At 38.2% G+C, this 24736-nt stretch overlaps 1 protein-coding gene across 1 annotated transcript; it reads left to right on the forward strand.

The window, feature by feature from the left end:
* The first annotated feature begins 12819 nt into the window (after positions 1 to 12819).
* On the forward strand, positions 12820 to 13755 carry OR10AB2 (olfactory receptor family 10 subfamily AB member 2). The gene has a single exon (NM_001390340.1). The coding sequence runs from the start codon at positions 12820 to 12822 to the stop codon at positions 13753 to 13755; it is 936 nt and encodes a 311-aa protein (NP_001377269.1).
* The last annotated feature ends 10981 nt before the right edge of the window (positions 13756 to 24736 follow it).

Genomic DNA, 24736 nt, shown 5'->3' on the forward strand with positions numbered 1-24736 from the left:
GAGATAAGGTAGCTGCTACCAAAATGAACCTATGATGAAACACTGCATTAAAGAAGTTGTAAATTCAGTGGTTCCATTTTCATGAACACATATAGAAGTTATTATAAACAAATAAATTATTCAAGCTAAGCTTGGATTTTTTAACTTTAGATTCTACGTTTTATACATGTGTGTCTTCTATATTTAAAAAATTGTTTTTAGTAAAAACACTTAAAAAAAACTGTCTTCAAATAATGTAGATTCTTTCCCTCTATATTTAATATTGATAAAATGTACTTAAGAGACTTTAAAGCTAAAGATTTAAAAAATTAAGACATGAGAAGAGCAAAAAGGAATGATCAGTATAACAAAGATTAAAATGTATAAATACATATAGGATTATATTAAGGGAACTCAATAGCTAATATTTATGAAATGCTTAACAAATGATGGGCACAATATTAAGAGTTTTATATATTAAGTTCTATTTTTAGTTTCCATGAAATAATATTAAGTACTTTTATTTTTAGAAGAAGAAACTGACTTTGATAATGTTAAGAAACTTACCTAAGTTTATACAACAAGTGGTAGAATCAAAATGTGGATTTCAGGTAGTTTGAAACCAGTACATTCCTTTAGAAACTACACTCTAAATGAAATTAAACAATACTTAAGATGAAGTCATATCTCTTGGATAAGGATGGATAACAAATTACCTTTCCACTTTCTGACAGCTAATGTATAAATAAGGTGCCTAGTCACAACATTTACGTTTTCTATCAATAAAACAGGACCATGTTTTTGAAAAGAGAAATACAATAGAAGAAATAAAGATAAATTTCAAATTGAAGTTATGGATGGGGTCTGTGTTGTGCTCAGTCACTGAGTCACGTCCAACTCTGTGCAGCCCCATGGACTGTAGCCCACCAGGCTCCTTTGCCCATGGAGTACTGTGAAACAAAATAATGTTAGGTTCAACACGATATACAGCTGAATACAATTACAGCCTGAAAAGAAGTTTACCCAGCTTCATCCAGTGAGTGCCCAGGTTGCAAATCATCTCCAGATTTTCTGGATTCATTTTGTTGACTTTGTCCAAAGTCTCTGGTTGCCTATCAGTTAAAGTCTACAGAGCAATAAACAAAGGAAATCTTTCCACAAGATATTTAAAAACAGTAAATCTGCAAAGTATCTCAAAGCTAGTGAATCTGTTAGTTTAATGACTGAATGCCAAGTGTAGATAGTGTCAAAAGACCATGTGAGCTTCTGATCTTATTGGTGGAAAATGATGAATCCTAGTACCTTGAATTATGCCTGTTTATACACATTAAATAGACTATAGAAACTTTGGTTAATTCAGCTAATGTTACTTGCTAGCTGACTGCTGGATTACCTCTGCCCGAGCACAGATGCAACTTGTGAGTACAGATGCAACTTTAGGGTAAAATATTCTCAAACAGTAAATGAAACTCAGTACAACAGATTAATTCACAAAGCAAAGTCTTACCTCTTGAAATTTGTTCATTTATAGCAATAAATTCAGAGTTATTGTTATATAGCAGCCATCCTGTCTTTTATTATCACTTGTCTTTAGGGATAAATCTCTGAAGATTTTAGAGATTCAAATGTGAATTCAAAAGCACCAGAGGTCATTATTACATTCTCAAGTGAGTATGAAACAATTTACTTCAAATAAAAACAAGTAATCTTTAAGGTTTCTGTCAATTCTGAACTAATCATTTCTTTTTATCAGATTTTTGTACACTTTCAACTGGTAGTTAGTGAAAGTGAAGTCGCTCAGTTGTGTCTGATTCTTAATGAATTATCTTAAAGCTAAATATTGATTATAAGTTTACTTTGTTTAAGGTCGAGTAATACTAAACATGTGAAGAGCTGACTCATTGGAAAAGACCCTGATGCAGGGAGGGATTGGGGGCAGGAGGAGAAGGGGACGACAGAGGATGAGGTGGCTGGATTGCATCACCGACTCGATGGACATGAGTTTGGGTGAACTCCGGGAGTTGGTGATGGACAGGGAGGCCTGGCGTGCTGCAATTCATGGGGTCGCAAAGAGTCAGACACGACTGAGCGACTGAACTGAATACTAAACATCGAATATTAAGTAGTAACCTTAGCCTGGGGCAAGTACACAAGAAGGTCAGTCTTATGAGTAGGGTGTAGGTGAGGCAGACACTGATCCAACAGAGGATGTACAGAGAACAAGAGAACAGCTATCTTGAGTGCCTTGACCATTCAAGAATTGAGGTGGTATCTCATTGTAGTTTTACTTTGCACGTTCCTGATGATTAATGATATTAAGCACCTTTTCATAATGCTGTTGGCTATTTGTATATCTTCTGTGGAGAAATGCCTATTCATTCCTTTAATGACATTTTAATCAAGTTATTTAATTTTATTTTTCTACTGATTTATGTACTTAGTCACTCAGTCATGTTTGACTTTTTGTGACCCCATGAACTATAGCCCTCCAGGTTCCTCTGTCCATGGGGATTCTCCAGGCAAGAATACTGGAGTGGGTTGCCATGCCCTTCTCCAGGGATTCTTTCCAATCCAGGGATCAAACCCAGGTCTCTTGCATTACAGGCAGATTCCTTAGCAACTGAGCCACAAGGGAAGTGCTCTGATTTATGATTTCCTTATAATATTTGGTACATTATCAGATATATGGTTAGCAAGCATTTCTCCCACTCCATAGGTTGCCTTTTCATTTTATTGATTGATACTGTGATACACTACATTAATAAAATGCAGGATAAAAATTGTATCATCTCCATAGATGCAGAAAAAGCATTCACAAAATTCAACATCTTTTCATGATCTAAAACTCTCAACAAATTATGTATGGAAGCAATGTAGCTCAACATAATGAAAGGTTACATATGACAAGCCCACAGCTAAAATCATACTCACCAGTGAAAAACTGAAAGCTTTTCCTCTAATATCAGGAAAAAGTCAAGGATGCCTATTCATACCAATTCCTTTCAACTTATAATCCTTTAAGTTCTATCAAGAGAAATTAGACAAAATTTAAAACATAAATTTTAAAAGGCATCCAAATTGAAAAGGAAAATGTAAAATTGTCTCTATTTTCAGGTGGTGTGACCTTATATGTGGAAAATACTAGAGACTCCACAAAAAATCTGTTAGAATTAATGTTAATTTAGTAAAGTTTCAAGATATAAAATCAACATACAAAAATCAGCTGCCTTCCATGCCTCACAGACACTAGTGGTCTTGTCTTGGCTTGTCCTTCCTTCCACGTGAAAGTGGTCCTTTCCTTTTGCCACCAGCTGTTGAGTACTAATTAATTACATAGAGACGTCAGGTGAGCTTGGCTGAGATAGGTGGCTGGTTTCTGATGACTATGTGACAGTTTTGTCAAGTTTATTGTTCCATTTTGGACAGAGAACTAATAAATACCACCAAATATGAAAAAAAAAAAATCAGTTGCCTTTGTATATACTGGGAAAAGAAACAGCCTGGAAGCCTTACAAAACAACGGGGCATACTGTATGATACCATTTGTATGAAATTCTAGAACCTGCAAAACTAAGCCTGGGTGAAAAAAAATCATCAGAATAATGAATACCTCTATATGGGGGATCTCCAACTAACTTGAGAGGGGTATGGGGAAATTTCCTGGGCTGATGTAGTGTTCTATATGATGAGAGGTGTTTGAGTTACACAGCTTAATATATTCACCAATATATATTGATTATATACTTAAGATTAGCATATTTCACTTTATGTAAATTTCTGTAAAATTGCATAAAGCATAACTTGTAACAAGTATTGAACTCTAGTTATTGATATGAGTAAAACAGTACTTATGAGGAAGTGTACTGATACCTGTAATTTCCTTTGACATGTGTCATAAAATCAGATGAACTAATAGATGGATAAAGTACAAGAAGATGAGACAAACCAAAGATAATAAAATATTAATGGATGGCATAATGTGTCTCCCAAAATAAAGATAGCAGTAATTCCGGTTTCAGATGCTCTTCCAGAACTTTGTCACTGCCCCATCAAGAGTTTGAATCTATGTAAATGTCCTAAAACTAGATAGTACTCCAAAGATGTCTGAATGAAAAGAATGCAGTGCAAGTGCAATAGAGAATAAAAGGTGGTATGGTGTCCACTTGGCTCTCATGAAATGCTCACCTACAGAACCCATCACCATGCATATGCAGAAATGCTGAATCCCCATTTAAGATCTTAGACAACAGCCAGTATAAGCAGCCAGATCTGATAATGAACAAGATAGCCAATGTTTCTATTATCCCTGTTGAGCCATGTCTACATGAATTTAGTTAAGTCCACTAAGTTTTGTGGTATGTTTATTATTGAGTTCAAGCTTGCTATGCTCACTGCATGACAGGCCAATACATCTGTATGACATGTCAATAAAAAGACAAGGTGTTGAGGTAAGGAATATGGCTTTATTTGGAAAGCTGGCTGACCAAGAAGATGGTAGACTAATGTCTCAAAACAACCATCTTGTTGGGGGGTGGTCTAGATGCCAGATTCTTCTCAAAATAACCATCTTGTAGGGAGTCTAGATGCCAGAGAGAGTAGGATGAGTTGAGAAAGTAAAGTAAAAAGGCCATTATCTTGCAAATATCTCCTGGAATGGCCAACCTTGGGGAGGGGATGTATTAATCTCTTTATTCTTATAATTAGTCAAAGCTTTGATTTTTCCAGTAGTCATGTATGGATGTGAGAGTTAGACTATAAAGAAAGCTGAGTGCTGAAGAATTGATGCTTTTGAACTGTGGTGCTGGAGAAGACTCTTGAGAGTCCCTTGGACTGCAAGGAGATCCAACCAGTCTATCCTAAAGGAAATCAGTCCCGAATATTCATTGGAAGGACTGATGCTGAAGCTGAAACTCCAATACTTTGGCTACCTGATGTGAAGAACTGACTCATTTGAAAAGACCCTGATGCTAGGAAAGATTGAAGGCGGGAGGAGAAGGGGACAACAGAGGATGAGATGGTTGGATGGTATCACTGATTCAATGGACATGAATTTGAGCAAGCTCCAGGAGTTGGTGATAGAAAGGGAGGCCTGGTGTGCTGCAGTCCATGGGGTCACAAAGAGTTGGACATGACTAAGCAACTGAACTGAACTAATTCTTATAGTCATTCACAGGTGGGCAGGGTCAGATTATCTCCCTGTGAGCCAAGCAAAGGCACTTTTAGTTTAACAATCATGCAAAGAGAATCTTGCTGTGATTTATGTCAAAGAGTGTACTGCCTATGTTTTTCTCTAATGCTCAGTTCAGTTCAGTCGCTTAGTCGTGTCTAACTCTTTGCAACCGCATGAATTGCAGCACGACAAATGCTCAGCCATTTAAAAATAAAAGAACAAATTTGAGTCAGTTCTAGTGAGGTGGGTGAACCTAGAACCTGTTTTACAGAGTGAAGTAAGTCAGAAAGAGAAAAACAAGTATTCCATATTGACACATGTGTATGGAATCTAGAAAAATAGAACTGATGAGCCTATTTGCTGGGAAGGAATGAAGAGGCAACTATAGAGAACAGTCTTATGGACCCAGTGGGGGAAGGAGAGAGTGGGACGAATGGAGAAAGTAGCATAAAGATACATATAATACATATGTAAAATAGATAACTGGTGATATGTTACTGTATAACACAAGGAGTCCAGCCAGGCACTCTAGGATGACTTAGAGGAGTGGAGTGGGAGGAGGGGAAAGAGGCTCAAGGGGGAGATAATTATGGCTGATTTGCATTGTTGTATGGCAGAAACCATCACAACGTTTTAAAGCAATTTTACTCCAATTAAAAATTTTTTTAAATTATAATTAAAAAATCAGTCAGGAGGAAGAACAGGGTTCCCTGAAGCAGACATTAGGTATGATTATAGTAACAAAAAAAGCAAAAAACAAAGGCTAAAATCAGTGAAACAGATCCATCATGGAGTCAGAATTGGCTCTTCCCTGCAACTCTTTCTTATACAACAGTAGATACTACAAATTCTCTAGGTAGTGTATATACAGATGCTAAGAGTATAATTTTTTCAGAATGACTTTATGTCTTCAAAATTTCATGAAGTACTGGAAAAAATTTTGAATGGCACTGCAGTAAATGGAGATTTCAATTACAATGGATTTTCCTCTTCAGCAAGGCCTTCTAGAGAAGATTTACTTCATGAGAATGCTGTCACCAGAATCATTCTGTGTGTTCCTTTTGTTTTCCATCTTTCTTCTGACTGATTCCCGAGGCAATACCCTACATGATTGGCCTGTCCCTAGCATTGTATATAGGACAGAATGCCTGTGGGACTTGGTATTAAGAAGGACTTAAAAAATATATATGATATAATCATCCACATTCCAAAATATATTTGAAGAAGTTGAATTTCAGTTACTTGATTTTTTTTTTCAAACAAATAAGAACATACTTTATTGAATAATCAAGATGCTACCTCAGAATAAAAACAATGTTTTGTGAATTTCACAATGAGTTCTGGGTCCACAGAGAACAATCTTCCTGGTATTTAATGGAAAGGAAGGAACTCCCAAGTAGTGTCAAGGGGCAATGGTCTCAGGTGACCATAGAATTCTTATTAGAATGTGCATGAAACTTAGCTCCAGCCATGAGGAATAGAGAAGACTCCACAATATTATTATAAGACACTTTGTAATTTCAGGTATAGAGTTAATGCATCACAGACATTCAAAGGGCAAAGTGGCCTAAAAATTTACCCCTAAATGATGTTAGAAAAAAAACTGTAGAAAGATGTAAGTGAGCCATGACTTCCTCATTCAACTTAATGTTTTCTTCTTTTTAACAGATTGGCAGTGATTCCTCTTTGGCATTAAGGTAGGATTTTATTTTATATTTTTATTTTCCATAAACATTGTGCTCTATCCACTAATAATAAACAAATAGATGTATGTGTTAATAGAAGATACCGAAAATACTAAGAGTTAAATTGGACTGGAGATAAATACTGTTTTTTGCTATTCCACATGGACAACAGCAATGAGAGAAGGTTAGAAAGCTGCAAACTGAGAACAGTTTGCAAACTTCAGACCAAAGTGAAGTGTGCGGAGAAAGACTGACTTCACACAGCCAACTCAGCAGAAGAGTAGGTACCACATTACAAGACCACGTGTGAACAGGTCAGTATTGCTGAGCACCTACACATGATGTTTTAGTAAATGAACTAGCAGGAACTGGGTACTTCTCATCTGATAGGTCTATATGTGCAACATTGTCACTGGGCAAGGAGGTATATTTAAGGCCATTTACAGAGGAGAGAAGCGCTCATTAGGGACTTTGAACTATGCTCTTTTGTAAGTAATAGAAGCAGAGGTTGGATTTGATCACAAGCCTTTCTAACTTCTCTATCAACTATCCCTTTACAAAAATACACTCCTGTATAATTCTAGATCTAATCTCAAGGCTAATTAAGTGATTTCATTCTATCAATACAGTTAATCAGGAAAGAGTAAAGAAAAACATGGATAAAATCCCTATGTCATTTCCATTATTTAATTGTAAATTTTACTGTAAACCATTGGCAATTGAATTTTTTGTGTTTTCCTCCTGCATCTCCATTTTTCCTTTGGCTACACAGTATGGCCATTTGGCTTCATAATTAAATGTGATTTATGTAACACAACAAGCATTCCTTTGGTGGGTCTAATATATAGGCTTATTGAAAGAAGCAAGGAAATAAATTTTCATCTATCTACAAAAGTCATTTATAACTAGAAAAAGCATAAGCATCATGGAACTTGAATTGTGTAAATTTTGTTAAATTTTCTATCAAAATGCATATCTATTACTCAATAAAGCATACTCCTTGATCTTCTCATTTAAAATATTGGTATCTTTCCTGAAAATTATAGAAAAACTGATTCAAAGTTGACTTTCATTTTAGTTGGGTTGGAAGAAAGTTAAATGCATTTTTCTAAAGACTTGATGGTAAATATTTACTGTTTCTCCAGCTTTCAATGCTACCCCATGAACAGAAATTAAGTGGAACTGCCAGAAAATTCCTCTAGTTCAGCCTGGAAGGGAACGATGAATGACATAGTGACATAGTGACATAGTGACATAGCCCCCAGGCTGGCTATGGTTTTGATGTACCTCTTGGGAGTTATATTGGTTTACAGGGTCCATTGTCCAGGATTTTGTTATGGTGATGAAACAAGAGAGTCTGAAAGGTAACTTAAGAAAGAACCTTAAAATTTCTGCAAGTCTCACTGCCATCCCAAAGAAATTAGACTTACTAAATCTGCTAGATCTCTCTGCAAGGATGGGTAATGGACAAACTGCAAAATTGGTTTTTCAGGTAAATAAATCAGTTTTGTCCCTTTATGTCTATAGAAGTGGTCTAGCCCAAGGAGGATAAATTTATCACAAAATGCTGGGCCAGAAAAGAACTCCTTCAAATTCTGTCCCTTGGAGAGTGACCAGAAATAATGGGAATATTGTCATATTGACATGTTTTCAATCACTAGCTCCCTTGAGTGTTATGAGAAAAGTAGGTTTTATGAATGTAAATGGAAAAAGGAAGTAACAGAGTCACAGTGGGAGTTTATCAAACCCTGGACATGCCAACTTTTTTCTAGTTTTTTTTTTTTTTTTCTCTTCTTGGAAAGACCTAACAGAAACTTGGGATGGATGTGAGTGAGGTCATGTAACTTTCAAGAAGGCTCCCTTGGTGATTCTGATATGCTCCCTTACTATAGGAGCATGTGTGTGTGTGTGCTAAGTTGCTTCAGTTGTATCAGACTCTTTGCGACCCCATGGACTATAGCCCACCAGGCTCCTCTGTCTATGGGATTCTCCAGGCAAGAAAACAAGTGGGTTGCCATGCCCTCCCCCAGGGGATCTTCCCAACCCAGGGATCAAACCTGCTATTTATTCTATGTCTCCTGCATTGGCAGGTGGGTTCTTTACCACTAATGCCACCAGGAGCAGTTATGGCAACTGTGTCTTATTTGATGCCACAGAAAGTGAAGTACATTGTCCAGGTCAGAAAGCAATAATCCTTTTTGCTTTGTTCCAAGCAAACCATTCCTAGAATTTAGAGGGATTTGGGGGCATGGGGCCAAGGTAGAATATGAAATATACTTTATTCATTAAACAGGCATATATTAAATAGTTTTGTATGTTTTTTTTCTTTGCTGAGTCTTGCATTTATTTAACTAATTTCATTTCTAATTCCCTATTATTTTGCTTGTCTTTTTAAAAATTAAACTATAGTTTATTTACAATATTGAGTTAGTTCCAGGTGTACAGCTTCAGATTCTTTCCCATTATGAGTTACTGCAAGATACTGAATATAATTCTCTGTGTTATACAGTAGGTCTTTGTGTTTATCTATTTTTATATATAATAGTGTGTATCTGTTAATCCCAAACTCCTAATTTATTCCTCCCTTTTTGGCTACCATAAGTTTGTTTTCTGTGCCTATACCTGTGAGTCTATTTTTTTTTCATAAATAGTTCATTTGTATCTTTTAAAAAAATTCTACCTGTAAGTGATATCATATGATATTTGTCTCTTTTTTTGGACATGCTTTATTTATTTCTTTATGGCTGCACTGGGTCTTTATTTATTTCTTTATGGCTGCACTGGTCTTTGCTGCTGTACGCAGGATTTCTCTAGCTGTGGAGAGTGGAGCTACTCTCTAGTCGCGGTTTCTCAATGCAGCGGCTTCTCTTGTAGAGCACAGGGCTCAGTTGTTGTGACTTGCTGGCTCCAGGGTGCATGGGCTTCAGTAGCTGTGGCACAGGGGCTCATTAGTTGTGGTTCACAGGCCCTAGAGTGTGCAGGCTTATGTAGCTGTGGTACATGGGCTCAGTGGTTGCAGTGCGCAGGCTCTAGAGCACAGGCTCGGTAGTTGTGGCACACAGGCTTAGTTGCTCTGAGACATGTGGAATCTTCCCTGACCGGGGATCAAACCCGTGCTTCCTATATTGGCAGGCGATTCTTATTCATTGCATCATCAAGGAAGTCCTTTGTCTTTCTCTTTCTGACTTACTTCACTTAGCACATGCTGTGAATGACATTATTTCATTCTTTTTTATTAGTGAATAGTATTCCATTGTGTGTGTGTATATATATACATATATATATATATATATATATATATATATATATACACATATATATATACACACACATACCACATCTTCTTATCCATTCATCTGTTGATGGATGTTTAGGTTGCTTCCATATCTTGGCTATTATAAATGGTGCCGCTATGAACACTGGGTTGCATATGTCTTTTCAAATTAGCATTTTTGTTTTTTTGGAGTATATACCTAGGAGTGGAGTTGTTGGGTCATATTGCAGTTCTATTTTTAGTTTTTTGAGAAATTTCTATACTGCTTTCCACATGGTTGCACCAATTTACATTTAGGGAGGTGACATTTAAACTGGGTTTGGAACAAAGACTGTGGTTTAAGAAGCACAGAGGGAGAACGTTGCAATTAGAGAAACAGTGTGTATATGTGTATACAGTAGGAGAGCCACCAAGGAGCTCTCCATGCTTGGGGGAGAATGGGATGCTTTTCACATAGAGGAATTTAGTGGCAGAAGATGAGATGGACAGGTAAATCTTGAGTGCCATGCGAGGGCACTTGCACTCGCAAAGAACACTTTTTAACCCACTAGTTAAGGAGATCTACACCTGAGTAACTGTCTCGGCATAAATGTCAGCTCCTCCTTTAGCAAACTTTATCACTTTCACAATTAAGTAACTCTCTGGACTATAGTTTCCTTATCTCAAATATGGACACAATACTACTATTTATCCTGTAAGGTATTTAAGAGGCTATATGACAGAGGTGTTCTGGGTACATTAGAAAGAGTTAGTCACTGAATCACACCTGACTCTTTGTGACCCCATGGACTGTAGCCTGCCTGGAATTCTCCAGGCATACTGGGGTGGGTGTGTGTGTGTTAGTCGCTCAGTCACTCTTTGCAACCCCATGGAGTATAGTCCACCAGTCTCCTCTGTCCATGGAATTCTCCAGGCAGGAATTCTGGAGTGGGTTGCCATTCCCTTCCCCAGGGGATCTTCCAGACCTAGGGACTGAACCCAGGTTTCCTGCATTGCAGGCAGATTCTTTACCATTTGAGCCACCAGGGAACCCCCTCTGGATGTGTTGGATATCTAGATATTTTTTAAGCCTGTCAAGCTCATTCTCACCATAGGATCCTTGCAGTAGCTGTTTCCTGCATGTATCATGTTTTACCCCTAGATCTTATATGGGGCATGCTTACCACATTCTAATCACAAACATCAGTTCCATAGAAAGGGCTTTCCTGACTCTATAGTCCAATGGAGCCACCCAGTCCCTCACTTCCATATCACTTTCCTTTAATTCTCTTCATGGCATTTTTCTCTATCTGAGATAGGAAAGGTCATGTGTGTCTTATCCTGTATTATATTTCCCATTTAAGAATTGATTAACACATTGTATACAGTAACTAAATATTTTTGGAATCAATGTATTGACTTTAGATAGTCAATTAAGCAACCCATACCTTGGTTTCAATTTTTGTAACATCAGGATTGAAATACTACCATACATAATTGTTGGGAGAAATCTAGTGAGAAAAACACATGGAATTTTTTCCAGTGTATTTGAAATTATGAGTAAATACTGGTTACCTACATCACTGCCTTGTATATTTTTTGCCCAGTAATTCAGTACTTAAACAACACACAAACATTGCAGATAATGATATATTTTCTCTTTTCTTCAAGCTTTGTGGATCCTGCAAAAATACTTCCCAGTGTGTTTCTACCAGTCTATCTCCAGTCTACAACTCCACACCAATGTCTTCTCACTCTTTTTCTTTCATTCCCTAAACAGTGCCTGAAACCAAGCTCCGTATTATTTGGAACATCTGTATGTTACCTTCATGCTGTAATCTCAAACACATAATAGATATTTTAACAACTGATAAAGACAACGTGAGATAGTTGAGTTCTTATAAGAACTATGCTGCAAAGAAGCCCTATCCACCAGTACATCAGTTAGCTTTATCCTGGAAGTTTTCCTGAAAGCTCAAGAATTGATCAGAACATCATGAACCAGATGAGCCATCCAGGATTAGAATAGTCTCCATGATCATTTTGCTTCCATGATCTGCCTGAATGACAGACAATTATTGAACAACTCTGCTTCAGCTCATAGTTATGTACAGAAAATTAGCATACATTTCAAACTGGCATAAATTTGAAAGTCCACTCATTCTTAAGTCCATTCACTGACATAATAGTCAGCCAAGCAGCCACTGCCTCCTCCAGAGCACCTCTAAGGATAGAATTATTTTCCAAGAATGTTTGGAAGCTATTCAAAAGTTTTTCCTTACTTCTCTTTAATATTGATTCAGTCAACATTGTTAAGTACTTCTCTATGCCAAGTTATAATTAGACCACGCATAAAACATTTTATATCCTTTATTCCTCATACTCTTGTAAGTGAGAAAATAAACATTTTCTATATTTCTCTCATTCCTGAAGATTCTGATTGTAGAAGCTGGAAAGGGGTGATAAATTAGGGAGCTCCTAGAATATATATTTGGGCCTACTCTATGGAATTTATATATACTCTCCTATGAGAATCTTTTTCTTCATCACTCTAAGTCCTAACGTAGAATTAAGCCAACTACATTTAACTTCCATTTCTCAGGCTTTTTTGTTAAGAGTTGTCTTGTCAGTGTCTATGATTAAGGGCATCAGTACTTTCAGCAGTCTTATCAGAGTCTTAACCCCAAGAACCTCTGTACCTTTGGAGGAGAGTTGCTACATACACCAAGAGAATGGGCAATCATACCACAGTGAGCACCTTCCTTCTGTGGGGATTTTCCAGTTTCTCAGACCTGCAGGATCTCCTCTTTGTGATGGTTTTCTTCTCCCATGTGACCATCCTAGCCGCAAACACATCCGTAATGCTGGCCGTCAAGCTCAGTCACAACCTTCACACTCCCATGTACTTTTTCCTCTGTGGCCTCTCCTTTTCAGAAACCTGTACCACTGTGGTAGTCATCCCTCGCATGTTGGTGGACTTGCTATCAGACAGTAAGTCCATTTCTATTCCTGAGTGTGCCACACAGATGTTTTTCTTCTTTGGCTTAGGAACCAACAACTGCTTCATCTTGGCCGCCATGTCCTATGACCGTTACACTGCTATTCACAACCCACTGCACTACTCCATCCTCATGACCCGGAAGATCTGCTTTCAGCTGATGATGGCTTCTTGCATCACTGGGGTTGTGGTGTCACTGTGCATCATCCTCATAGTATTCAACTTGTCTTTCTGTGACTCCAGCATCATCCAGCATTTTTTTTGTGACATTACACCTGTAGTCTCCCTTGCCTGTGATTACACCATTTTTCAGAAAATGATTCTTCTTGCCTTCACTGCCTTTGTGTTGGTGGGCAGCTTTATTTTAATTATGATTTCCTATGTCTTCATTGGGTCCATAGTTATGAAGATGCCTTCAGCCAAGGGAAGGTATAAGGCCTTCTCAACTTGTTCCTCCCACCTCACTGTGGTGTGCACACACTATGGATTTGCTGGCTTTGTCTATTTGAGGCCCAAGAGCCGTGACTCATTCCGTGAAGATATGCTGATGGCTGTGACATATACAGTGCTGACACCTCTGCTTAATCCCATTGTTTACAGTCTAAGAAACAAAGAAATGCAAACAGCCCTAAAGAAAGCACTAGGCAATATATGTAGGTTTTCCCCTTAGGTAGTAAATAAAAGAGCCCTGAACACTTCTAAAATTTTTATAGTGCAAGCGTTGATAAATAAAAGTAGAGAAAGTGAAGTTATTTTTATTCAGTCGATAAGTTGTGTCTAATTCTTTGTGACTCCATGGACTGTGGCACACCAGGCTCCTCTGTCCTCACCGTCTCCCAGAGTTGGTCCAAATTCATGTCTATTGAGTCGGTGATGCTATCTAACCATCTCATCTTCTGCTGCCCTCTTCTTTTGCCTTCACCTGGAGTACTTCCAATACAAATCATCACTTTGTTATACAAAGCAATTAAAATGTGTTCTAATGGCTAATATGCTCTGGTCTTACTCCTTTTCTGCCATAAAAACTAGGTGTAGTTTTAAAATATTTTTAAACAAAATATTAAAAAATTTTATTACATACATACGTATACACACATATATATGCATGTGTGTGTGTGTGTGTGTGTGCGCGTGCTTAGTCGCTCAGTTGGTCTGACTCTTTACAACACCATGGACTGTAGCCCACCAGGCTCCTCCGTCCATGGGATTCTCCAGGCAAGAATAATGGAGTGGGTAGTCATTCCATTCTCCAAGGGATCTTCCAGGCCCAGGAGTCAAATCCAGATCTTCTGCAATGCAGGTGGAGTCTTTATCATCTGAGCCATCACGGAAGCCCAGGTATATGCATACACACAAGCATATATGTATGTAGTAAGTGTATCAAAATGTTTTAGAATATTGTATTTTCTTTTTTTATTCAAGTATAGATGATTTGGGAATACTATATTTTCATAATTTTGGTTTCCTTTGGAGAAGGAAGAAAATTATATTAAAAAAGGATAAGAGAGAATGAAAGAGGGAGAAAGAGAGGAAAGAGAAAGATCAGTAATTTACATAATCAAAAAAGGAGAAAGCACACACACACAAATTTAGTGTTGAAATGAGTGAAAGACCACAATAGAGAGAAATTTTAAAAGGGAGAGGATATATGCATATGTAGGCTGATTCATTACCTGTACAGTAGAAACTAACACAGCCTTGTAAAACAACTAGACTCCAATAAAAATAAAAAAAAATTGGAGTATAGTTGCTTCACAATGTTGTGTTAGTTTCTACTGTACAGCAGAGTAAAACAGCTATACATATACAAACATCTCCCTTTCTTTTGGATTTCTTTCCCATTTAGGTCTCCACAGAGCACTGAGTAGAGTAGGTTCTCATTAGTTAGCTATTTTCTATGTACCAGTGGTGTATATATGTCAGTCGCAATCTCCCAATTCACCCCATCGCCTTTTCCCCCTTGGTATCCATACATTTGTTCTCTCTGTCTGTCTCTCTATTTCTGTTTTGTAGATAAGATTGTCTATACCAATTTTTTTTTCAGATTCTACATGTATGTGTTAATGTACGATATTTGTTTTTCTTTTTCTGACTGAGTTCAACTCTGTATGACAGTCTCTAGGTCTATCCATGTCCTTACCAATGACCCAATTTTGTTCCGTTTTATAACTAATATTCTATTGACTATGTATACCACATCTTCTTTATTTATTCCTCTGCTGTATATTCAGATTGCTTCCATGTCCTGGCTACTGTAAATCATGCTGTAATGAACATTGGGGTGCATGTGTCCATTTGAATTATGGTTTTCTCTGGGTATATGCCCAGAGAAAATTAATTTTAAAAAACTAAAAAATACAAGGAAAAAAAGAGAAAATATTTGTTTAACTCTATTCAAAGACATAAGGAAACTAGGTGGGAATGGATGAATTTCTGAAAAAATAAAGTGATGAAAGTTACTTCAAAACTAATAGGCACTTTTAGCATGTCAAATTCCAGGAATAAGACAGATACCTGTCAAAGAGCTACTCTTTTCAACCCCAAGGAAGGAGTATGCTAGATGATTTCATAATGGACTTCCACAAGTCCTCAAAAGGCAAATAACTGAAATGCTGAGTTAGAGCATAGACAAAGATAAAGAGCTTTGAATTTATGCAAACCACAGAAGTGGAATGTGCTATAAAGAACTGAATCTGAGGCCACTTGAACTAAGGGAGAGGCTGTAGGGAAGGCTGGACATCTGAGGCCATATTGTCTAATAGCACATCCATATGGTGAGTGACATTCCCGATGTTGGAGCTGGACTCAGGGACTGAGATGGGAGAAAGAATCAAGGGGCTGGTGGCAAAGTCCTTAATAAATGAGAAGAAACTGGATGGTTAGTAAAGGACTCTGAGGAAAAAGTGGTATATTGTTTCATTGCTGGATAGTATTGGTGTCGATAAGTGAAACATTATGTCATGAAGATTGTTGGTAAATGATTTAGCAATGTGGTGAGGGGCTAGGAGGATGTCAACCTTGTGTGCAGGTGTTTGTAGAATTGGGAAGTGAGCAACTTCTCTTCAGTAGAGCTGAGAAGGCCCCTCCTTGGATAGCTAGGTTTGGTTTAGATGGAAAGGTAGATCATGTACTTAGTGAGAAGCTGATAGGTGGAATAGAAAGAAGATTTCAGAATCAAAGTTAAACCTATAGGATAAAGCTTAGCAAGGAAAGAGAATTTTGACGAGACAAAGCAGGGAGTTGTGTATGAGTGAGTACTGGTGAAAAGAGCTCCCAAATGGCTTGCAATTGGGATTCACATCACAGTTTCATTGATTGTAGGTAGTGTCAGAGACTATTGGGTTTGTGGTTCTCATTCTTTGCTCAACATTGAATTAAAGTTTGGCTAGAGTTCTCTGACCAGCCATTTCACAAACTGCATCATTCCATTTTCACAAATTTCCCTGCTAGTGTGAAAAATCTCTAACTCCTCATATAATTATCTAAACGTTTTATTTCATTATTTAAGTCCCCCAATTTTGACCAAATTGAGTTTATCTCTGGGGTGCAAGTTTGGTTTAACACATGAAAAATCAATGTAATATATCACAGAAACAGAATGAAAGCTAAAACCACATGATCAGGTCAATAGATATGGCATATTCACACAATGAAATGTTATTCAGTCATTAAAAAAAATAAGGAAATGTTGCTATTTGTGACAACATGGATGTATCTGGAGACAAAGGAAGTTAAATTCAAAGTAGTAGAGAATAGAATAGTAGTTACCAGTGCTGGGGAGGTAAGGGGAATGGGAAGATGTTGGTCAAAGGGTACAAAGTTACAGTCATGTAGGATGAATAAATTCTAGAGATTGAATGTAATATTATAACTATAGTTCATAACACTGTATTTTACAGTGGAAATTTTCTAAGCGTCAATTTAAGTTACTCCTTTCACACCTGAAAAAGATAAGATGTGAGGAGATGAATATGTTCAGTTCAGTTCAGTCACTCAGTTGTGTCCAACTCTTTGTGACCTCATGGATCACAGCATGCCAGGCTTCCCTGTCCATCACCCACTCCCAGAGCTTACTCAAACTCATGTCCATCGAGTCGTTAGCTTGGTTGTATTTATCAATTCACAATGTATATGTATGTCAAAACATCAGGCTGAACACTTTAAACACGTAAAATTTTCATTTTAAAAGTCTTAAAATTGTTTTAGAGGTTAAAAAGAACATGGCAACTAGCACTTTATATCATATCATTTGAATGGAAACCATTGTGTTTTTAAGAAACATTTCTTTGATTGTTGTGAAAAATACATAACATGCTCAACTTTTGTTTCCTCAGTTCATAAGCTAGTGCTAGGAATAAAGGAGACACTAAATAAATAATTCATTGATTAGAATTAATGTTTAACCAACAGATACTAGTTGAATGCTTGCTCTGTACCAGACACTGTACTTTGAGTTAAGGATAATTAGTTCAACCTCCCACATTACTACTTTTACCCACCCACCAAAGTTTCTGTAACTGCATTTCCAACTCTCAATGACCAGTTAACTCTTTTTTTCCTTCATGTCTCAGTTTAAATGTCATTTCCCCAGTAAAGCTTTTCTTGAGCCTCACAAATAAATGCATTTGCCAAATGATATTATGTGAAGTAGAGACAGAGCAAAAAGATACAACCTGGGGCTTTTGGTAGTGAGGTGGGGTATACATAGAACTTTGAGGTCAAAGATGCCTAAGACTTGTGAGGCCACGATACTGGCGAGGGGAAAGAAAAACAAAACCTATAGAGCAGTGAGCCTGAAATTCTATGTATAATTTCTCATTATGGAATTTGACTACTTCCAAGTTGCACATGGGTTTGTGAGATATCAAGCACCAAGTGTAAATCAGCTTTTGAGAGCTTGAAGATCTTAGCAGAGATTTGGGCATTTTGCAGCATTGGTTTCATAGCGTTTGGTATATACGCTGTTTAAGGTAGAGGGGACCCACAGCTCCATATACTTTTGGGAGTCCTGAAATACTACACCTTAGGAGTAATTGCTACATCCTAGGAACAAGGTCAAGCCAGAAATAGATCATCCCCAGCAAAGCACAACACCCAACCTACACTGGAAACACCACCACTTTCTATTAGGATGCACCTTTAGGAATCATACTGTACCTGGAGACATCAGTCCTTTTTTTAATTTGAATGACCCTTTGGGCACTATGTTTTCATTTCCTCAGAGGGATCAAGCTAGTGCTTTATTTTCCTGCCAGAATAAAATTGAATACGTTATGGAAGAAGATTAGCTCATCTAGAACCTCTAAAATGTTTAAAAAAAAAAAAACATATCTATTCTTAATTGAAGGATAATTGCTTTTCAATATTGTGTTGGTTTTTGCAAAACATCAGCATGAATCAGCCATCGGTATACCTATGTTCTCTCCCTTTTGAACCTACCCTCCATCTCCCTCCCCATCCTAACCCTCGAGGATGTTACAGAGCCCCAGTTTGAGTTCTCTGAGACATACAGCAAATTCCCATTGGCTATCTGTTTTTATGTATGGTTATGTATACATTTACATGTTACTCTCACCAAACATCCCACCCTCTCCTTCCTCTCTCCTCCACCATGTCCATAAATCTGTTCTCTATGTCTGTGTGTCCATTATTGCCCTGCAAGTAGATTCATCAGTAGCGTCTTATCAGTACCATCTTTCTAGATAAGTCATAGAGGATCTTGTGATGGTTTATGTCATGGGCTGTTCTGCCTATGTTTTTCTCTAAGAGTTTTATAATCTCTGATCTCAAATTTAGATCTTTAATCCATTTAGGGTTTATCTTTGTGTATAGTGTTAAGTAGAAATGGAGTTCTTAGAAGAACTGGAGTTCCTTAGAAGAAATAGAGTAGCCATTATAGTCTACAAAAGAGACCGAAATGCAGTACTTAGATGCAATCCCCAAAATGACAGAATGATCTCTGTTCATTTCCAATGCAAACAATTCAACATCATGGTAATCCAAATCTATGCCCCAACCAGTAATGCTGAAGAAGCTGAGGTTGAATGGTTCTGTGAAGACTTACAAGACCTTTTAGAACTAACACCCCAAAAAGATGTCCTTTTCATTATAGGGAACTGGAATGCAAAAGTAGGAAGTCAAGAAACACCTAGAGTAACAGGCCAGTTTGGCCTTGGCGTACAGAATGAAGCACGGCAAAGGCAAAGGCTAATAGGGTTTTGCCAAGAGAATGCACTGGTCATAGTAAACACCCTGTCCCAACAACACAAGAGAAGACTCTACACATGGACATCACCAGATGGTCAACACCAAAATCAGATTGATTATATTCTTTGCAGCCAAAGATGGAGAAGCTCTATACAGTCAGCAAAAACAAGACCGAGAGCTGACTGTGGCTCAGATCATGAACTCCTTATTGCCAAATTCAGACTTAAATTGAAGAAAGTGGGGAAAACCACTAGACCATTCAGGTATGACATAAATCAAATCCCTTATGGTTATACAGTGGAAGTGAGACATAGATTTAAGAGACTAGATCTGATAGAGTGCCTGATGAAATATGGATGCAGGTTTGTGACATTGTACAGGAGACAGGGATCAAGACAATCCCCAAGAAAAAGAAATGCAAAAAAGCAAAATGGCTGTTTGAGGAGGCCTTACATATAGCTGTGAAAAGAAGAGAAGCAAAATGCAAAGGAGAAAATGAAAGATACACCTATTTGAATGCAGAGTTCCAAAGAATAGCAAGGAGAGATAAGAAAGCCTTCCTCAGTGATCAGTGCAAAAAATAGAGGAAAACAATAGAATTGGAAAGACTAGACATCTCTTCAAGAAAATTAGAGATACCAAGGGAACATTTCATGCAAAGATGGGCTCAATAAAGGACAGAAATAATATGGACCGAACAGAAGCAGAAGCTATTAAGAAGAGGTGGCAAGAATACACAAAAGAACTATACAAAAAAGATCTTCATGACCCAGATAATCACACTGGTGTGATTACTCACCTAGAGCCAGACATCCTGGAATATGAGGTCAAGTGAGCCTTAAGAAGCATCACTACAAACAAAGCTGGCAGAGGTGATCGAATTCCAGTTGAGCTATTTGAAATCCTAAATGATGATGCTGTGAAAGTGCTGCACTCAGTATGCCAGCAAATTTGGAAAACTCAACCATGGCCAGAAGAACTGGAAAAGGTCAGTTTTCATACCAATCCCAAAGAAAGGCAATTCCAAAGAATGTTCAAACTACCACACAATTGCACTCATCTCACACACTACTAAAGCAATGCTCAATATTCTCCAAGCCAGGGTTCAACAGTATGTGAACTATGAACTTCCATATGTTCAAGCTGGATTTAGAAAAGGCAGAGGAACCAGAACATCAAATTGCCAACATCCATTGGATCATCAAAAAAGCAAGAGTTCCAGAAAAACATCTATTTCTGCTTTATTGACTATGCTAAAGCCTTTGACTGTGTGGATCACAACAGACTCTGGAAAATTCTTGAAGAGATGGGAATACCGGACCACCTTGAGAAATGGCTCCTGAGAAATCTGTGTGCAGGTCAGGAAGCAACAATTAGAACTGGACATGGACCAATAGACTGGTTCCAAATCGGGAAAGGAGTATGTCAAGGCAATGGCACCCCACTCCAGTACTCTTGCCTGGAAAATCCCATGGACGGAGGAGCCTAATGGGCTGCAGTCCATGGGGTCACTAAGAGTCGGACGTGACTGAGCGACTTCACTTTCACTTTTCATTTTCATGCATTGGAGGAGGAAATGGCATCCCACTCCAGTATTCTTGCCTCGAGAATCCCAGGGACGGGGGAGCCTGGTGGGCTGCCGTCTACGGGGTCGCACAGAGTTGGACACGACTGAAGCGACTTAGCAGCAGCAGCCACAGCAAGGCTGTATATTGTCACCCTGCTTATTTAACTTCTGTGCATAGTACACCATGAGAAACACTGGGCTGGATGAAGCACAAGCTGGAATCAAGATTGCCGGGAAAAATATCAATAACCTCAGTTATGCAGATGACACCACCCTTATGACAGAAAGTGAAGAAGTAAAGAGTCTCTTGATGAAAGTGAAAGAGCAGAGTTAAAAAGTTGGCTTAAAACTCAACATTAAGAAAACTAAGATCATGGCATCTGGTCCTATCACTTTATGGCAAATAGATGGGGAAACAGTGGAAACAGTGTTTTTATTTTATTGTATTTTATGTTTGGGTGGCTCCAAAATCACTGCAGATGGTGACTGCAGCCATGAAATTAAAAGACGCTTGCTCCTTGGAAGAAAAGCTATGACAAACCTAGGCAGAGTATTAAAAAGCAGAGACATTACTTTGCCAACAAAGGTCCATCTAGTCAAAGCTATGGTTTTTCCAGTAGTCATGTATGGATGTGAGAGTTGGACTATAAAGAAAGCTGTGCACTGAAGAACTGATGATTTTGAGCTATGGTGTTGGAGAAGACTCTTGAGAGTCCCTTGGACTGCAAGAAGATCCAACCAGTCCATTCTGAAGGATATCAGCCCTGGGTGTTCTTTGGAAGGAATGATGCTGAAGCTGAAATTCCAGTACTTTGGCCACTTCATGCAAAGAGTTGACTCTTTGGAAAAGACTCTGATGCTGGGAAAGATTGAAGGCAGGAGAAGGGGACAACAGAGGATGAGATGGTTGGATGACATCACCAACTTGATGGGCATGAGTTTGAGTAAACTCTGGAAGTTGGTGATAGACAGGGAAGCATGGCATGTTGCAGTCCATGGGGTGACAAAGAGTCGGACATGACTGAGCAACTGAATTGAACTGACCTAGAATTCTACCTAAAATAGAAATCTCTCTCAAAAATGAAGGTTCAATAAAGATCATTTTATAATTTTTAAAAATCTACTAAAATTCATCACCAGAAAACTTGCCTTAAAAGAGAAAAAATGGTTTTTTAAAAGCAGTAGTAAAACTAATGTAAGGTTTAAAGAAAGGAGTGAAGGACACCAAAAGAATAAATATATAGGAACCTAGAGGAGGTACCGAAGAAGGCAATGGCACCCCACTCCAGTACTTTTGCCTAGAAAATCCCATGGGCGGAGGAGCCTGGTAGGCTGCAGTCCATGGGGTCGCTAGAGTTGGACACAAATGAGCGACTTCACTTTCACTTTTCACTTTCATGCATTGGAGGAGGAAATGGCAACCCACTCCAGTGTTCTTGCCTGGAGAGTCCCAGGGATGGGGGAGCCTGGTGGGCTGCCATCTATGGGGTCGCACAGAGTCGGACACAACTGAAGCGACTTAGCAGCAGCAGCAGCAGCAGAAGAGGTACCCTAGATGAGGGAATAGCTTTGAGAAATAATTAAGAAACTCAATTGACCTACATGGGTAGGTAGATAACGATACTGTCTTACCACTTCTATGGCCTCAGATTAAAACAGAAAAAAGAAAGAATATCCTCTTATAGAACACCAAATAGCAACTTTATTGAGGTATAATTTACATATGCACAATTTAGGTATACAGGTTGATGACTTTTGGCAAACGTATACACTTTTGAAACCACCAACTGAGTCACAATATACAATGATTTCCTCACCCCTAAGGAATTATCTCTTGGCCCTTTGCTTCCAGTCTTCTCCAACACTCCACTACAGATAAGTGTTTTGTGGAATCTCAGAAATGTCAGTAATTTCATAAATTCTAATCCACATCAGATGAACATCTTCCTGAAATTTATATAGACTGTCTTTAAATATCAGAACAATTCAGGATCTTTTACAGTTTCCCCAAGTTCAAATCCTGCCTTTTATTAATATGTAACAATCTACAACCCATAATAAGTAGGAAACTTCCCCCAAAAAATTATGCAGAGGATTTTTTTATTGTTCCTGCAGGGGTGTCCTTGACCCTTAGTTTTGGGTACACTGTTTAGGAAAGACACTTTTTACCATTCCTGATATATTTTCCCCAACTTTTGGAGAGGCATCACTAGCATAACACTCCTGACATCTAAGCCTTTGCTTCTTCTTCCTCTAGGAATAAATTAGCTGATGGTAGGTTTTGAACAGAAAACTAGATATGCGATTGTATTCATTTGTAAGGGCAGTGGTACCAAAATACAATAAATGAGCTATCTTAAGCAACAAAATCAAGATTTAATTCTTAACAGAATTAAGACTCGTTGGCAAAGACCAGGATTCTGGGAAAGACTGAAGGCAGGAGAAGGGAACAATAGAGGATGAGATGGTTTGATGGCATCACCAACTCGATGGACATGAGTTTGAGCAAGCTCCGGGAGTTGGTGATGGACAGGGAGGCCTGGCGTTGCAGTCCATGAGGTTGCAAAGAGTCGGCCATGACTGAGTGACTGAACTGACCAAGCAACAGAAACATATTGTCTCACAATTCTGGAAGCTATAAGTCCAAGATGACTGTGACAGGAGAGTTGGTTTCTTCCAAGTGCTGGGAGATCTGCTCTGTGCTTCATGCTTAGCTTCTGGTCGTTTGCTGGCAATCTCTGAAGTTTCTTAACTTGTAGAAGCATACCCATATTTCTGCCTTTATCTCCACATGATGTTCTTTCTGTCTGTTATCTGTGTCCAAATTGTTCTTTTTAAAAGAAGGATAACAGTCATATTGGATTAGAGGCCTAGCCTGCTCCAATATGACTTCATCTTAATTACATCTGAAAGAACCTTGTTCCCACTCAAGGTTATGTTCTGAGGTACTGGTGGCTAGAATTCAACATATGAATTTTGGAGGGACACAGTTCAACCCATAACCACCTCAGCACTCCTTCTTCACCCTTTCTCTTGCGACTGAGCCTGGCTTCAGTGTTCTTGACTGCTCTTGGTCATGCCATAGCTGATGGGTAAAGGCCTAAACTCAATGGGGAGGTCTGTTTCCATTACTGCCAGTGACAGAGAAGGAAAGAGAGTCAAATTCTGGGATTCAGGACACAAAAATATATGTGTTCATATATATGTACCCCATTCTCTAATATAACTCTTTGATTCATACAGGTAATATTTTGCTCTCCCATATATCTTCTCTTTTTGTCATTTCCTTAGCTGATTTATAATTTAGGAGGAGAAGATGTGTATCAACGTATATCCTCTCCAATAAAGACTGTAGCAGTGCCACACCTCACTCCCTACATCTGGATGACTACAGTGTTTGAATTCCCTTAGAGTGGAAAAATGAAGGGAGCAATCTCTGCATGGATTTATCATAATCTACCAGGGAGTGTTTAAGGGTCTACCCAAAGAAACTTAGATAGGAAGAGGTCAATGTGTGATGCGTAGAAGGAAAGGGATGGAGGGGGGAGCTGACCATTTTGATGGGTGTGCAGTGAGGATCACCCCAAATTTGCTGGAGTACTAAACTTCAGAAAGATTTATCATTATCATTTATTGAAGAAGGAACATAGGAGAAGAAACAGTTTTGCAAAGAAGTCAGTGAGGGAACACTGAGTTTGAGAGTCTTGGATCATAGGCCAGTGAAGAAGTTCATTGATCCTCCAAGGAAGGTTGTATTCGGAGATAGGGACACTGCCACACAGAATTTGTCTGACATTATTAATATGCTATAAATAAAATACATTAGCTAAAATCTTAATCATAATCATCATGAAAGGTATATAGGAGGAAGGGAATT

The sequence above is a fragment of the Bos taurus genome, chromosome 15 (genome assembly GCF_002263795.3).
Source record: "Bos taurus isolate L1 Dominette 01449 registration number 42190680 breed Hereford chromosome 15, ARS-UCD2.0, whole genome shotgun sequence".
NCBI classification, from domain to species: Eukaryota; Metazoa; Chordata; class Mammalia; order Artiodactyla; family Bovidae; genus Bos; species Bos taurus.

Excerpts from the sequence above, each read along its gene's own strand:
- OR10AB2 (NM_001390340.1), top strand. The coding sequence starts at position 12,820 with ATGGGCAATCATACCACAGTGAGCACCTTCCTTCTGTGGGGATTTTCC.